Source organism: Toxotes jaculatrix, chromosome 12 (genome assembly GCF_017976425.1).
Source record: "Toxotes jaculatrix isolate fToxJac2 chromosome 12, fToxJac2.pri, whole genome shotgun sequence".
Lineage (NCBI taxonomy): Eukaryota > Metazoa > Chordata > Actinopteri > Toxotidae > Toxotes > Toxotes jaculatrix.
The window spans coordinates 5,145,980-5,164,087 of record NC_054405.1 but is presented as its reverse complement, the minus strand read 5'-3'; the positions used below and the strand labels follow the sequence as shown (position 1 = coordinate 5,164,087).

General features: G+C 43.3%; 1 protein-coding gene across 1 annotated transcript; it reads right to left on the bottom strand.

Moving 5' to 3' along the window:
- Positions 1-313: 313 nt before the first annotated feature.
- Positions 314-12,884, bottom strand: wscd1b (WSC domain containing 1b). The gene is made up of 8 exons (XM_041051879.1): positions 12,494-12,884; positions 6,523-6,637; positions 5,299-5,483; positions 3,394-3,515; positions 2,583-2,772; positions 1,916-2,080; positions 1,609-1,809; positions 314-666 (listed from the first exon to the last, which is right to left on the bottom strand). The coding sequence occupies exons 1-8, from the start codon at positions 12,882-12,884 to the stop codon at positions 314-316; spliced, it is 1,722 nt and encodes a 573-aa protein (XP_040907813.1).
- Positions 12,885-18,108: the final 5,224 nt, after the last annotated feature.

Below are 18,108 nucleotides of genomic sequence, written 5' to 3'. Positions count from 1 at the left end.
GCAGGCCAACAAATCATGTCAAATCCTCTCTGAGTATGCATCATGTTTGCTGCTCTCAGAGAGGCAGTCCCCGGCCCAGAGGCTTCCATCACTGCTCACCACTGGATTTCACAATGAACTGTCATGTTTTCTCCAGTGACCTCCACTGTGTTTCCATGACTCTACAGCCACTCACATGGCGTCTGGCTTATCAAAGAGTCAGGTGGTCCACTTACATCAGCCAGTGTATGTCTGTTCCCCACAGAGCGCTCGGTGAAGAACTTCCCTCTCACAAACCCCTGCTGGGCCAGGCATTTATGACCTTTTCAGATCATCATCTGGGGAGGTATTCCTGTGGAAGTCCGCTAAAGTTCCTGCTCCGCAGCGCCTGGTCAACGGTGTGAATGAAGGAGTCAATCATCAGTTTCATGTCAGGGGTGAATGGGTCAAAGGAGGGCCGCTGGGCCACCGAGCGTTTGAAATGCCCGTCCTGGTTACTCTGAGCACAGAGCAGCCTCTCCTCAGTCAGAGTGACATTCAGAAAGCCCGTGATGAGGCGGAGCTGAGGGATAAGAGCTCTCTGCAGCTCCTCGTAATGCACCACCAGCAGGTGGCGTCCGAATTTCAGCCAGCTCAGAGCGTGGGACGCCCACCAGGGGGCGTAGCTGGAGACAAATTCTGGCCATTCTGCAGGTGAAAGAGAGCATAGGTGAGAATCAATCAGACAACAACAGTTTCAGCCAGGGATGATGGGATTTGTGATGATAGTGGATATAACTGACAGTTGAACTGTTAACCATTGAACAGGGTGCCAGTATTGTGATACATGTTTGGCATTTATGGAATCATAAAGTTCATATGGAGAATTTCCTTCTGAGCAGCTCAGTGTTTGAGGTATATGTTAATAACAAAATGAAAGAATGTTACATTTGCAGAGCTTCACAGCACAGAAAATTAATTAAGGTACAGAAACGATGCCAGGTCTGAAGGGATGCACATGAAAGGGTCAGTTAATTCAAACTACTGCTGCTACAAAATAAAATTAACATAATAATAATAAAGACACATTTGTAAACAGTGTCCCCATACAGAGCACACTGCGAGCACTGTGCTTCCTCTTTCTGGCTGTTCATGGTCTGCACCCTGCGCCTCCAGGGAAGCCCAGAAGTTTCCACTTTGGTAGAAAGTTGTTCCAAAGATTGTTTACAGCTATATCCAGGGTAACTGGGACTCTGTTTCTAGTTTGATTTTTTTTTTTTTTTTAAATAACTTTTTCCCAGTGCTGTGAGCATCACAGATATAGTCCCCCTTCACCTTCACTATTGTGTGCAGGAGGCAGGAATGTCAATGTGCAGACAAATAAAATCAGAACCATCTCCCTGGGGTGACACTGGACTGCTGGTGGTACAGTGAAAGAGATTTTTTTTTCTTTCTTTGTTACAGATGCTAATTTTTGTGTGTAAATGACTTATATGAACTGTATATTACTGACCATGGTTTAAAAGCTGTAATATTCCAGAGAGCAGTTTTCACTGTATATGTGGGAACATAGCAGTAGTAACTACAGTATAATGCAGCAGAGCCAGTAAGCACTCAACCAGTATGTGCATGTGGACTGGACTGCGATACCTTTACTTTTCCACTGTGTATCTGTGGCGTGTCCTAAATGTCCGGCACACTTGCGGTTGAATTCAGCCATGAGGGAGCGGTAAGGGTTTCGAATCAGTAGGATGGCAGCGTCGAACATCTCGATCTCTTTCTGACCGCTCTCGTGGGTCTTGACGCAGATGCTGCGGCCACTCTTCCAGTAGTCCTTCTCTCCTTTGAAACCTGGTACCAATGAATAAATGAATGGGTAATGGTCAGCTGCGGGGCAGTATTTCACAGAGCACTCACTGAAACACTCATGTGAAGAGCGGTGCGGTGTCCTCCCCACCTCTGTTGTATAGCGTGCCGTCGAAATAGAAGCTGCCAGTGTAGTAGCCGGTCACGAGCTCGATCAGGTGCCGTACCCAGGTGTTGCCTGCACCAGGAAAACTAGAAAGAGCCACCAGGGAGCTGGATCTCTGAGGCAGAAACATCCTCTCCTTGCACCTGGAGTCTAGAGGGACAGAGCTTTTGTCGTCAGTGTCAGTTACACAACTAGATCAGAATGTATCAGAAAGTGTGGATTCATTTTCAGGACAAACACAGAACGAGTCGGATGTGACTCACAAAGCAAAGAAATGGATCAGAGCTGAGAGTTACGGCCTAATCTAAGTCTGAGAGGAACACTGCATTCAAGTGCAATTTCCTCCTCAATCATACACTAAGTGATGTTCCCCCTAGAAAACGACACAATATTCACTGACCGTGTCAGGGAATAGAATAGTTTAGACCAGGTTATTTTTACAGGCCATTTTACAGGAGGGAAGAGAGGCTGGAACTTTAACTGCTGTGCGTGATCCATAAAAAATGACTCATGCAGCAGAATGGGATGGGATTCAAATACAGACACGGTCTAGTAATTATTATATTGTCCATTTTCCCACCAATCAGGATGAGGCTTTACAGAACTGGAGATTTAAACATGATGGGTTGTATCTGTGTAACGAATATCTCACCAAGCACAGGTGTGTGATACACCTGGTAGTGGTCATGCTCTGTGGGGGGTGTGGTTGTGGAGTTGCTGGTGTAGTTCAGAGCGGTGTTCCCCACACACTGCTGGTTGTCGGACTGCTGGCTGAGACTGAAAAGAGTGGACGTCCACGTACAGAAGCAGTGCAGCTTCTTGAGCACAGCCAGCGGGAGTTCCTGCAAAAGCAAAAGCACAAATGTTCTCCGTGTTTTTTCTGTGACTCATCATATTTATTTATTTTTTCCTCCATATACTTCTGTGCTCTCCAAGGTCGATGTGTCAGTTCAGTTCAGCAGGAAAATCTGCATCACATCCCCACTCCTCGCTTCATTTCTGTTCATTAGTTTCTCTCACTTTTCCAGATACAGAAGGTCAGAACATTCAGTGTCAAAGCACAAAGACAGAAACCGCAGTGAAAAATGTAAGAAAAGTTATGCAGAATCACAGGCACAGACATACGTGCACACACACACCGCTCAGAGAGAATTAATCACATTGCAGTCACCACAGGATGATGTGCAATATCTCTACCAGCCATTTTCTGTCTTCACAGGAGACACAGCTGCATCCAGTAAGATCTCAGTGCAGGATCCAGACTGCTTCTCATTAGAGGCACATTAAACCTTAAATATTCAAGGAGCTCTGCGCTCCCACATGTGCTCTCTGCTGGGAGTGGAGACAGCTCTCTGAGCTCGAGAGTCTCCTCTCCTGGCAGTGGAGAACCACAGATACACTACAGAGAGCCATGGGCAATCAATTGATCATCAGGTCTGTAATTTCAGAGAATTCATTCAAACCTTATCTGTGCAGGTCTCGATGCAGGACTGCGTTGTTAGGTTGGGCTGAAAGGAGTAGACAGGGAAGGTGCTGATCGTGCTCTTCGGCAACTGGAAGCAGCCGCGGTAGTGAACATTTCTGACTGGAAAGAGAAGAATATATGAGGACATTGTTGCACTCTAGTGGAAGGATAAAAATTTATTTGCCAGGATTCACCTGCATTGGTCACAATTATTTTTATTTATCCACTGACAAGGGTAAATAAAGGGCTTACCGGCCGCTTTTTCAAAAAGTGTAATCTGGTCTCAGGGTTAAATTTAAATTATTATTTAAATTACATTCCAAAGTATTTCTGCCCGTGTTATATTCCTGTGCTTGGCTTGAATTCTGGTATATTATACATTCACAGTTCAGACATAAACCTCCAGAGACACAGAACCGTTCGATCATAAATATTAATACTGTATATGTTACTAAGTCGTTATGTAATAGATTTGACCTTGTCAACAACAGGAATCGGTGCATGTAAAAAAGTTTTACATGAGAAATGTTCACGGATGATCGGTCTTCAATTTGTCATAACTATATCATAATAACCATCGTCACAGCACAGTAATGAATAATAATAATAAGGACTTTATTTAAACTGAGTTACAAAGTGCATAATATACAGTATCTTAAATCACAGTGCATCACAATGTGTGTCATAGTCTGCTGAGAATTCATCTTTTCTCTGTGCTGACACACACACTGAATACACTCCACAGTTGCCGCTTCACAGAATATTCTTCAATGCAATTTTTTTTCAACAAATATCATCAATCATTAAGTTTAAGGCTACACTGAGCACGAGTTTATGTCAAAATACAAGTGTTTAATCAGCCAAAACCATGAAGTGGGACTACAGCAAAGCATCACCCAGTGAATTAAATGTAAATTATTTTACATTATGAATATATTGAGGCAAGAAGAGTAGAATCTTCTTGCCTCAAGTGAAGTAATCAAGTGAGACACACGCACATTCTTCTTTTCTTTTTTTTTTTTTTTTAAAAAAAGGCCTTGAAAAATGAAAAGACCAGAAAAGACCAGTTCTGTAAAGTGAGCTCTGTAGTTTTAGCAAACATCGCTCAAACAGGTTTCCACAGTGGACTTTTACACAAACTACATTTTCATTTTAGATTTTCAAACCCTTTTCAATGTGCAGTTACGCCTCAGCCACTGTAAGACTGCTGACGACAGCTCACAGTTGTCAGTTGTCGTAGTTATGCACCACACTGCACACATGACAACTGTCAGCAGTGAAGGACAGATCTGTGACTGTGTGCAGGTCGAAGAAATGCTGATACGTCACCACAGACTGACCAGAAGAAGTAAAATTAGACTGCCATATTTGGGAATTTTCCCAGGGGGGAAAAAACTAAATCATAGCCACACAAGACAATCATAACATTTACAATAAATCAATAAAATAATGATAAATATGATTTTAATAATCATTATAGAGGGATGCTGTGGTTTAAAAAACACCCTGCTTTAGTCAGTGTTTCTGGCTGCAGGACAGTGTCTGTGGGACTGTGTCAAAAAAAGCTACAATGCCCAAGTTCATCGTAATGAAAGAGCATGTCAACAGTATGACTCACTGATGTGTTTGTTTGGTTTGTTTGGGGGGAAATAATGCAGCTCAAAGGAATATGATACACAATAATTGTTAGATTCGTTCAGGTTTGGTTCTGGTCTGGTTTTGGGCTAACTTTCAGACTGTTATACGTTTAGGTGTGAGGTGTGCGCTGTCTTTACTGATATCACAGTCTATTGACAGTTTAAAAGGTTCAGTTATTTCTTCACTCGTCAGTGAAGTCGCCCACAGTGCAGCTGAGAATAAATAGCAAACAGTCCCGTTGCTTCCCCAAGGGGAGTTGACTCACATTTTCTGTGTCCTGGCAGCTGCTCCTCCACCTTGTAAATGGAGAGTCGGCCCACGCCGCCACATGGAGACCCCCTCTCACCCCGACAGACCAGACTACAGTCCTCCTCCGGAGCCCGTGGGCTACTGATCCGGTTCCCACAGTGGCACTCAGCTCCAAACTCAAGTCCTGCAAACTGGTACCCACTAATCACACACACACACACAGATAGACTCACTGTCATTGCTCCAGCCAAGGGCAATCCATAACCTCAGGCTATTGCCCTCAGGCTAAGACATCCCACAGGACATTAGTTAACATTTCAAACTTATCATTTAATTCAAACTTCCCAACATTAAATCTACAGTATGGGCCATCCCCTGTGATATTTGTCCGCGCTCTTCCTTCTGCACTCATCTGACTGTGTAATGCCTTTTCCTAGCTGAACTGCGGTCACCTATGATCTGTACTTTACATATCAAGGCAGTTGTGACTCATCCCTCTTCCTCTTTCTTTATTCTGCCTCCTTGGGAAAGACAGAGACCTCATCAAAGTTGACCTTTTCATATATGTCCTTTGAAGCTTCCTCATAAATTGCCTTGACTTTTTACTTTTTCTCATTGCGGTAATTGGCCCGCTCAGGTAACGAGCACGGCTGCTTTCCATGTGGATGAGGGGGGGGGGGTGCGCTCGGTGCGCTTGCGATGTGAGCACCAACCCTCGGTCTGACTTCATCCATCTGTCCTTTGCTGTTGTGTTTCAGTGCTGCTTCCTTGCTAAGATATTAAAAGGAATAATTCAAGCGGGTCATTCCTTGAGCTTGCTTTGAAAAATCCACCTGCCTCTCCACGCTGTCTTGCAGGTTGGGAGAGTCACTTCAGTGCTGCCAACTCAGCTCACACTGACCCAATCAGAGATTTTCACACCACGGCCAAAGCGAAGCACATATCTAACCACTGATTTATTCACCAACTGCTGTAGTCAGCTCATTAAGCTTTCTAACACATACACACCTCCGTCCTTCCTTCTTCTGCAACAGATCAAGCCTTCTGTCCTGGCCTGCTCTTCACTCTCCCCTCTCTCACCCCCCCCCCCCCCCTCATCTTTTACTGTCATCCAGCCACCTGGCTCTCCGCTGGCTCCAAACACAGGAGGCATTCATGGAGGAGACTGAGATCCAAAGCATTTACTCAAACAGCAGGCCTTCTGTGGTCCCTTCACAGGGGCACGCTGCGAACGCATTACCTTTCTGAGCAGGTGTCCTGACACAGAGAGCTGGTCATTTTGCGCAGGTCATAAAGCATGGTTCCTCCCAGGGCTCGATCGCTGGCATTGTGCAGAAAGCAGCCGATGTAGGTTCCTGCATTTGTCACGAAAACAAAGAAAGAAAGAAAACTTTCAGTCTGAAAAATTCCCTTTAAAGGCATTTACAAAGAGCTCTAACAAAACAGAGCTTTGGGAAAACATGTTTGTGTACATTTTGTGCTGAAATGATTAGTCAGTTAATCCGTTAGTCGTTCCCAGAAGAAATTAACAATTTATATAATCAGTTAATTGTTTAAGTAATTTGCTGATTGAAAGCACTAAAGCTTCTTTATTTCCAGCTACTGAAATGTGTGATGTGAGGGTCTGCTTCTTTTCATTTGTTTTAGGTGACTGTAAATTAACTGTCTTTGGGTTTTGGATTGTTAATTGGACAAAATCAAGCAATTTGAAGGTGCCACCATGGGGCTCAGGGAAAAAAGCAACGGAAATTTACTCTGACATTTTACTGACTAAATGAGTCATCAGTCAGACTAATTACAGATGAATCGATTATGAAAATAATCACTGGTTGTAGCCCTAATGACATGAATTACATCAAGTATAAAGTTTTTCAGGTTTATTTATTTCTGAGCAAGATTCTGTGCATATTTTCACAGAAAGAAAAGAAAACATGCAAATATTTTATCCTAAAACATTGTAACTAATCTCTATCATTATGATAAAAATGATTCTGAATGCCATTTTACACGTCTCCAATCAAAATGGTTTGCATGTGCTTGAGAACAGTGCAGCATGTGAATGTTGACACGCTCCACTTTAACTTGATTTGGACATAAACCAGACTTCCTCTGTCTTTGGTCTGGCACTGCTACTGTCCTCTAACAGGACCAGTGCTTATGCATCCACCCTTATTCACAGCAATTATACCCACCAGCATGTATTCAGAGCCATAATACCCAACTAATATATAACATGACCAGGCCAAATTTATTATCCAATACCGATTATTCTTACTCCTACATTACTGTGAACCTATTTACTTGCACTAGAACAAAAATCGCCTCTGTGGAAAGAAGAATGTAACACATAATAGGCTACGACAGACTATTATGATGTGCTGACGAGATTAAGGCTCCATATAAAATGTCACCCAAATTCACTCTTTGATGTTATCCTTGTCTTTGCCACATTGCTACATCAAACTCAGCTGACACATAAAAGTCTTCTTAACAAATAGCGGTCTCTCTCCGTGGAGGGTAGCATATGCATTTCTTTTGTGTGCTGACTTCATTTACATCTTGCCCCTTGGGTCTGAGACGAGTATATTTTTAGGTTATATGCAGGATATTTTCACTGATTCAGGAACTGTATGCTGTGAACATGTTCAAATCTGCCTTTTGGTGCTTGGGGTGTATACAGATAATTCCTCAGTGATGGCTTTTAGGTTTATTTCACAAACACTGGTATGAATTTGTATTCATAGATGTTTTGAAGGTTTCAAGGACACTGAGGATTCGGCTTGTGTTTTTTTTTTTTTTTTTTTTTTTATGTTTACTAAAGGCATAAAAATAGACCGATGCCAACCGGTCAAAGAGAGGATTTAGAAAAGTATTAGAGGAGATACATGCTACTAGGACTGAAGAGATGCTGCAGCAAGGTTCACAGACAAGATGGGAGCGAGCAATGGACCGTGAAATCTCTGGCAGGCCAAGCATCACCATATCGAATTCATGATTCAATCAGTCTGCAATGTCCTCTGAAGCCCATCCAGCCTGTTGTGCTGGGACGAGACTGAGTCACCAGCCGCCTGTGCCTCAGGAGACTAACACTGGAGAACACCAGCAGCTGCTGCCTCAAAACTCTAAGAGGCCAGGGCTGCCAAAGTCTGTGGCAGGAAGTATCTCAAGAGGCATCACCTAAAGGCCACCCCCCCCAAACCCCCTTCACCAAGCAGGGCAGGTCACTGCTTTAATCAAAGTGAAGGAGAAGCCCCAGGCGGCTGCAACGGAGGGTTAATGGAGGGAAGCAGCTTGAATTCCCTGACATGATAGAAATGACTGCACTTAGGTCTGACACTGTGTCGCTTTCTTAAACACTAAGACAGATGGCCGTGCTGGAGCTGATTCTTCCCCACAGGACTGGATGGAGGAGGCTAATGACAGAATGGACGAGTACGAGGACATGTGCCTCTGCCACGGGTAAAATGTGCACCGTGTGTGTTCATTAAAGCAGGCTGAAGAAGGTTCACTGTCTCTCTGCTGGGTCGATATAATATCCTCACAGATGTGAAGAGAGTCATCAAAACCACAGCTAGAGGGTCTCAACATATGGCCGGCTGACCAAAGCTGGGGTCAGAGAGGGTCATTTCAACAATGTCTGATACTGAAAAACCCTAAACGGAGCCATCAGGAGATGTGCGTACAACCAAATCACCTGATCCTGCTCACTACTAGAAACTTTACAAGGGAATCAACACAAACTTCGTCACAATCAAATATCAGGAAATATCAGCACAGAGAGTCTGTCTCCTACTGTGCACCACTGTAATATTTTTACTTTACATATCAAGGAACCCGTGACTCATCCCTACAACGTACAAAGTTTCCAGCAGCAGACACAAAGTATTATGCATCTCCCACTTTTATTATAAAATGTTTGAATAGGCAGGCAGACTCCTGAATCTATGAATATCTGAAACTGAAAATGCGTGCGTACTTTTGCACCCAGCTGTGTAATGTTATTACTGATAAGTACTGTGTCTGTGGTTAGTCAGTGAATAAAGATGGAATAAAGATCAAATGAAGAAAATAAAACAGCGAAAGATAAAGATCTAATAGGGAATCATGCACCTGAAGATAGCGCAGAGAAAGGAGTAGACTTGTGATTAAAACTGCACTTAACTCTTGCATAATATGTGAAGATATTCTATTTTTTCCATTCTTTTCTTACTTTATTTTTTTTTATCCTTTTGGTGGTCCAAAGTAGAGACAGTGGCATATTAAAAATATACAAGTACTGACATAAAGTAGGCCCATGCATCATCAGCAAATAAATATCAAGTACTTTCAGTACAGAAATACTGAAGCGACAAGTTAATTTAGAAGCATCGTTGCCATTAAATTGTTTATCAGTGATAAAGCACTGATTAGTTTATTTGTACATTGTAAAATGCAGGAAATTTTAAATTTTTTAAATTCATATATCACATCAGCATCTGCCTCAAACATCTGGTATCTGCTAGACTCTGATCCATAGTATTTGGCTGTGAGATTTGGATGACAATATTGCGTTGTATTGACGAGAGCTGTTTAGCGACGCTGGAGCAGATCATGCTAGTCCTGATTTAGCACCTTATCGTTTGTGCTTGACTCATTTGAGTAGAAACATTTTTACCAGTAACCTCTCCATTTCTCTGTCTTTATTCTGCTAAGTAAGAAAGTGCTTCTTAAACCATGTTAGAAAGACACAAATGATGTGTGACATTGATTTAACATTGAAACGATGGCTGCAGCTAAAGAAATTCATTTCATTAAATAGCTCTGTTCTATTCGTCTTTTAGTCATTTAGTCAATTACATGTCCAAAAAAAAGTGAAAAATGCTTGTCTCTGTTTGTCAGAGCTCAAGTTGACGTCTTCAGATCACTTCATTTGTTCGACCTATTGTCCAAAACAAAAGGTCGGTCAGTTTCCAACTACACAAAAACACAGGAAAGAAAAATCCTCTCATCTGAGAAGCTGGGACCAGTGGGTTTATGTGTTTTTGCTTGATAAATGACTTAAAGTAATAGTTGGACTTTTTGTGTAATACAGTTATTCTCCTTCTTGCCAAGTTTGATGAGAATCTCATATCTGTATACTCTCGTACTGCATCATAAATATGAAGCTACAGCCTGTTTGCTTAGCTTAGCATGAAAACTGGAAACAGGGAAACATCTAACCTGGCTCTGCCCAAAGGTCAAAATCCATGTACCAGCATTTTTAACCAGCATGTCTTGTTTGTTTAATCTGTACAAAAACCAAATCCTAAAACCATGTTGTGTTTTCACGAACAGTTAGGTGCCGGACAGTTCTTGCCTGGGAGCAGTGACTTCCTGAGTTTTACAGGTGGATTTCTGACCTTCAGACTGAGCCAGGCTGGCTGCTTCCCCCTGTTTTCAGTCTTCATGCTAAGCTTGATACAGATGTGTCCAGATGTGACTGGACAGATGCACGAGTGGGGCTGATGTTATCGTCTGACTCACACCAAGAAAAACCAGGAAATGTACTTATAAAAACATATATTGCTTTAAAACATCAACTGATTATCAGAATAGTTTTGGACTAACCTCAGCACTAAGTGAAAGAGTAAAACGCACACACTTGTTGTTTATAGGTGTGCTGTGGAGGTTTATGAATGATATCACAAACAGCGGGCCTGTGCTTTTTCTCTGAGACCTTCAGCCAGTTGCTCCTCCAGGACATGTGACACAACAGACCTGGGTAATTTAATTCTGTGTCCTGGGTAATACTTTTTAAGAGGAACCTTTGCCAGACGGCTGTTACTGAAACTGATCTCATTCCTGCCTCCAACATTTTTCATCTGTATTACCCTGCTTAGTGACTGAGTGGTTATGTAGTGTCTGTTTAAAAAAAGGATTAAGAGCTCTTGGAGGATGCTTTTCAAGAATGAGCTGGAAGAACAAATGTTGCACTGGAAGTAATTCCTCTGTATTTATCATTTCAACAAAATGGCAGAGGCACTGACAGGCACCGTTAAACAATAGAGTAAATCTCCAGGGATATCCTAAAGTACTCAAGTAATGGTGAAGGCTCCTTAACAGAGAGCACAAGTAAGGAATTATACAATTTTTTATTGTCATAATTATTAATTTATTTTCTTCTTCTTCTTCTTCTCCTTCTATGTTGGTGTCTGTCTGCCTTTTCCCTCCCTGGTTTTGAAAGGATCAGTGAGCACTATCCCTCATCTACAAGATCTGAAGCACCCACACGTAAAATGTCATATAAATGTATAATGAAGCTCCTCTAAACGTTCTAAGGTCATGATTATGTGTTCATAAATGTAGAATGAAACCTGATGTCAGTGTGCTATGGAAGCCCTGTGCAGCGAGTGTATTACCTCGCCTCCAGGCCATCTGAGCTAAAAAGTAAATCACAGAATAGAAAATAAACTTGTATATTTGCTCCTTCATATATTATTCACCAGCAAAACCACAGTCTCAGTCAACACATCTTCACCAGCATATTTCAGTCTCACATATCCTCTTCCACTGCTCTATTTCAGATTGCATGATATTGTTCCTCGCTGACTCTGAAATGACACCTGGTTCAGTTTAATGGCAAAGGAGGTGCACAACCTTGGCTGCAGACACACAAAGGCGGTTAATTACTGGCTAAACCACAGTGGCTGTTTTGACGAGGCCACACAACCGCAAGCCTGCCAGCTAACATATCTTGTGGCTGTCACATTGGACAGTTTTGGAAAAGGAGACATTATCACTTTGGTTAAACTGGAACTTTTCAGTCTCAAGAGCATTAATTTGACTTTGGACTCGTCTTATTGCAGTGCAGTTTGTGGTGAACAGCTTACATTTGCATTCACATAATACTGGCCAACTTGTTAAAAATACTGTTCTATCCAGTTAACTATCACTTTCATGCGGTTAACACCTTACTTGCACACTAATTAATGTAATCAGGGCAAGCAGTGCAGTGGTCACGTGTTAACATTAACACTGGTTGTTTTGCTTTGTTTGCCTGCCGGCTAATTTGCTATAAGGAAAGCTGCTTATCAAGCTGCAACCATGAATATTTAAGAGTAGAGACCTGGATTAGAGACAGCACATTGTCAACTCAGTCTGGAGACAACTCTAACTCTTTAGACTGATTATTAAGTTTTATTTATTTAATGTACTGACAGAAACAGCTATAGCTGGTCTGTATAGTTATTTACCTTTGTGTCTGCTGCTCCTGTGGAGAGAGACTCTCTGCTCTGGACTCTCTGGCAGCAGACTGTGAAACCAGCGGCGATGCAAGTGTTGGACCCCAAGGCTCCGGGAAGCAGGCCAGTGTCGCCCTGCCTTGGCTCCCCCTCCGGACACAGGCTGAATGGCGGCCCATCTGGAGCGTGCCCTCACGCCCAGGCCTGCAGTTCTGAGGGCGGTAGGAGGTGCTGCGAGGGACAGCATGGGCGGCAAGCTGGCGAGGTTTGACTGGGTGACTCTGATGCTGGAGCGCTGCAGGAGCAGGATGCTGCCTGCCATCAGATAGGCGATGCCCAGGCAGAGCAGCAGCATCTGAGCCCTCTTCAAGAGGCAGTGCAGTTTGTAGAGAGGCGCCACCATTCCCACACTGTTTACTGTCTCTCACCACAGTGGAAGGCCATTTCATGGATTAGGAGAAAGGAGATGGATTTGTAACCTACTCACAACTTCACAATCTTGGAAAGTCCGGTAGCATCTGGCAGTGGTGTAGACATTGTGTCTTGGTCCTTCATTGACACAATGTCCAACAGCAGCAGTGGAACAGTGAATGTTTTTTGACAGAGAGCGATGTAGTATCCAAGGCTGTGGTCACTGACTCCTGAGGCACAGAATCAGAAAGAAAAAAACACCTGGATTTAAAGCACAGCTGCATTTTTCTGTATGTGAGCACAGTCAGAGGGAAGGGAAGTATACGTCTGGTGGATTAGATGCAGGGCTTATGTCGACATATGGGCTTATGTTTCTGTCTTGCAGCATCTTGCAACGCATCCCTCTGTGTCTGCTGCTTCGTTACTTTCATTTGTGCCATTTGTTTTTACTTCAGAACCCCGCCTGAAGTTGTGTTCTGCAATTCCTGTAATTCCTGTTGGGTCTGTGTGCTGGGATCGTGTTCTCCTATCACACTGATCAGTTTTTGTTTTGTTTTTTTTAAATGAGCTGAAATGACTTTTAAAATGGACGGATTCTCTTTCACTGCAGAGATTTCATTTAATTCCTGCACTGTCAGATTATATTTAATTTAACACTGACGATATCTCCCAGCTTCACAGTTTAGGTCTCGGTTATCACAGTGAAATGACATCATGTGATAAAAAACTGTCTGGGGAGCGCATTATGGGCGCTTATGAAATGGGGATTATCATAGCAGTGCGCAGACCATCTCTGGCCTCATCTGTGGAGAGATGGATAAGTGGTGAGTAAAAAAAAAAAAAAGAAAAAGAAACATGCAACGATGATACGCTGAAGATCTCTGAATAATTAGCATGTAAAGCACCCTAGTGTTCACAGTGTATTGCGAAGCCTGATACTTTGACTGAAGAGAGGGACATTGAAGTGCAGCCTTGACCTACTCGTGTGTGTTTCTACCCGTTGCTTTCTGCCACGACTGTCTCCTGCAAGCCGCCTCTTTGATACAGATGATTGTACTTACAGCCTATAGAAGTTCCCAAGTAACCCCAGCTGGTATGTTTGCACAGCCCTCAATAGACGAGTCTCTGCTCCTTCACATCTGATGATATCCACTAATGCCTCGCCGTCTCGGTGGCCGTCAGAAACCGTCATGCCCTTCAGCTCTACTTTTCATCTCAGGCCCCTCGTACTGTGTCTTGTGAAGCGGACACCACACACTGTACGCCCCCCTGAATGATAATAATAATGATAAGGATAATAATAAAAAGTAGGGGTGCGGTGATGCTCCACACAGGATTGAAGCAACAGTTTGCACAATGAACAGTCTCTGATCAAGTCCAAGTGCCCAAGTTATGTTCAACTCCAAATTTTTACACACAAAATAAGTCGTCACACGCACTGTATCCTAAAATATGCAAAGCTGTCTGATTTGATTCAGTGCGGTGGATGAGAGGCTGGAAGATAAACGAATAAAGAGCGGTAGTAAGGACGCATCACCTAGTTAAGAAGCCGAGGTCTTCCATCTTAAAATCCCCTCACTGTGCCTCCACCATTTACAGTAGAGGGTATCTGAGCGTGAGGCTTACCTTCAGCTGTGAAGTGCTACGCACGGCATCCCTGTACCGTGCGATCTCTTATCAGTTTACGGCCGCTGTGATCGCGGTTTTCCCCGCTTATTGTCCAGTAAACGTCCCCCGGCTCTTCAGCATTTCCCAGAGCTGGTGTTATATAAGCTCCCTCTCCCTTTCTGTCTCTCAGCCAGCCAGCCAGTCCTGCTCTCCGTCTCTCTGAAAGGCTGGCACGGCGATATAAAGCACAGGCAGTGAGTGTGTGAGTGAGTGTGTTGGTGAGAGAGAGAGAGAGGAGGTGATGGGGAGGAGGAGGAGGAGAAGGAGGAGGGGTCGTCAGTCTCATTTGCATTGGTGATCTGAACGCGTCACAGCTCCTCCACTGTGCAAACCAGTCCAGCAGTCCGCAGCTTGCATTGCACATAAGGGGGCCTCATAATAAACAGCGGCTTCTCCACATATAGGTCATATGTTCCGATACCGAGCTTCACATCCACCGTGCCTTTATCACCGTGCACTCTACTTGACCACGAGCATATATATATACGTATATATAGATATAGATATAGATATAGATATAGATATAGATATAGATATAGATAGATAAGGAGACATTTATTTGGCAGCCATGTCTCTGAAGTCTCCTCAGGACTAAAGATCCGGATCCAGAGCTCCAATCATTTGTCACATTGAACCCTGTATTGTCCACATGTATAGCTGCTGACTTGATTTAGCCTTGCACGTTAGTTCAGATGAAGTACTGAATGAATGGACTTTGCCATGAGTCATAAATGACGCATCAGGCAGCCGTCCCTGTTCTTCAGCACCACGAACAGCGCCTCTCCTGCGCGCTCCTGCCACGAACGAGGCAAATTCACAGCGCATAACAAAGCGCTTTGTCAGGCCCGACCATAGACTGTGGGTCTGACTGACCTTCAAACGGGCCATCACACAGCGCACATGGCCTGGATACAAGTGCTGGTACAAAGTGCAAAAAAACAAAAACAAAATCTGCATCTCCACTGCATGTTTATCTAGTGCAAAGTCTTAAACGTTAATCAGATCTGGAGTCCGAAAATGTTAGAAAGTTCTGTTTCATAAAACATCTGAAGGAATCTGGGAGATGCTTGAAAGAACTTCAGCTTTTTTTTTCTACAGTAAATGAAATGGTTTGAGTAAGTTTCTAAACGTGGGGAAAGATGAGATGTTGAGGGGGAAATGATCAACTTCGAATTAGCAATTTCAAAACATACAGTTGGAATATGAAGCTTATTTTTTCAGCCTTGTTTTACATTCTAATTCTACCCTCTATGCTAATATAACTGCCCACCAGCCCTCCATCTAACCTGGATTTGATGATGTCAGAAAGTATTTATTAATATATTACATATTCTTACAGGTTATGAGATAAGTGGTTTACTTGTACTGTAGATGCATATGTAAGTAAGTAAGAAAATGTGTTACCTGATGCTCCAGCTGGTAAAAAAAAAAAGTGTTTACTTTTCAGCAGATGTTTCAGGTCCTCTATAGAAAGACAATGCCGAGCTTACATGAGATGATAAACACAAATCCACCAAAATGAGCAGAGAATCTCATGAATGTGTTGCTCAAGATATTATAGCAACATATGCACAAGTACTTTAAAGATCAGCTCCCCTGTGACCAGTCTGAGTTTTTAAAAAAGTTGAATATAAAGAAATGAGTAATGGCCCTTCCACTCACAGCGTTTATGATGTGATCAAGTCAAGTCTCAGAACAAACCACAGCACTTATACAGTCTTCATCAGAGTAATCAATGGCCTTATTGATTCCTAATGAATTTGTGTTTACGTTTTGTTTGATGTCGCTGCTGCTGGCTGCTTTCTTCTGGCTCTTGCACTCCTTCATGCTGCATGTCAGATTCTAAAACTGGTCAGATGTTTGTTAAAATGTAGGCACAAAGTGATGAGAGGCAGCAGGCGCCCACACAACGTGACACATTCCTACTTCTGGGGTACACAGATAGTCACAGGATAAAATAACTCACAGGTCAGTGTCAGAAAACACTTCTATGTGTTGTTGTAGAGGACGCTCACTTTAAAAGAATAGGTGGCTAACTCACAACTCAGAGCCATACTTCCACAAATGATTGGCACCTGTTGAGCAGTATCACCATGGTAGCAGTCACTGACACCTGCTGACCACTGACACCAAACGACAACAGAGAGAAAACATGGCTCATAATCTGTGGTTTGCTAACTCTGCTGTGCAGTGAGTGATGAGAAGGAGATTTCAGAGAGTAACCAGTAACCTCACAGTAACCTGTCAGTCACCTTCTTTAGTCTGACCTGACTGATGAGTTAGCATCAGACTATGACTGAGTCCCGTCACATTCAGAAGCCACAGCAGCTCAGCTCTGCTGCAGGTCTGCACTGCACTGAGATGTGATGCTGCTGCTGCTGGAAGTGTAATGTATTGTTACACTCTTTACTGGATTCACCCACTTAAATGTCCTGAAGCTGCTGCATTTTTCCACAAGGCAGAAATGTTCTGCTGGAGAGAACCCAGCTGAGTGGTTTGAAGTCAGGGCTCGGCCAGTCTTAATTTACCCAGAATTCATGGCAAATTAGTAATTAAGATAATGAAGAACTAGACAGCCTTGTGCAAGTGATGAATTTGGACGACTGTCTGAAGTCTGACTGTGTGTATGTGTGTGTGTGTTTAACATATTCTCGTGTCACTTGTTGCTGTGTTCACTTAAATGTAAAGCACAGTGAGTTTATTGTGTATGAATAAAACTCCCTTGCCTTAAAGCATTGTGTGCTGTCTGGGCCTGGTGTGTTGCCTTGTGGGAGTAAGCTGCAGTTAGCTGTTACTTTGCTGTTACCTTCGGTTGACAGGTGTCTTGCTGTAGGTTTGTTTCACATCCAGTTTACAAAGAGCAACAGTGCCTCCTCCACTGAGCCTCACACTCTCGTTACTATTCCAGTCAGCATTAAAATGACTTTTTTTCTCAGCCTTTTCTCTTGTGATTATAGTATAGAGTTGCACCCTTCTGTAGCACGCCCTCTTTGCACAAACAGCTGCACAAAAACACGGCAGCTTATCCGCAGGAATCCGCTGAGGACGGGCAGGGTAAACCTACACCAGTCTGCCTATTTGCTTTTCTTACTCTTCCCGCCTCATTGTCCTCATCCATCTTTCCTCTCACCCCCTGCTTGCTCTTTCAGAGAACGGGGGACCATCTGTCCCCAACAATGCAGTCAATTTAAGCTAGTTCAGGCCTGCTCGCACTCACACTATTGTAGAGACAGGATGCTGGAGCTGTCAGTCAGCAGTCCAGACACCAGAGCTCATCTCCTCTGTCTCTGCCTTTCAGTGCTGCCTCCCACACGTTGATCACCACAGACAAGACAGAAACACTTGCTGCTGTCTGAATGCAGCACAATGCCTCAGTCTCCCCTTGATCCTATGTTTCTGCTCCTCTCTCCTACAGTATTGTCATTCTGCTTCTGCTTCTTTCTCAATTAGAGAACAGCTGTAAACCAGACTGCTAACTGGCTTATGATAATGGAGTCCCTGGTTCAGCTGCCTACACTTGAGACAGATTTGCCTGTAATCAGGGATTT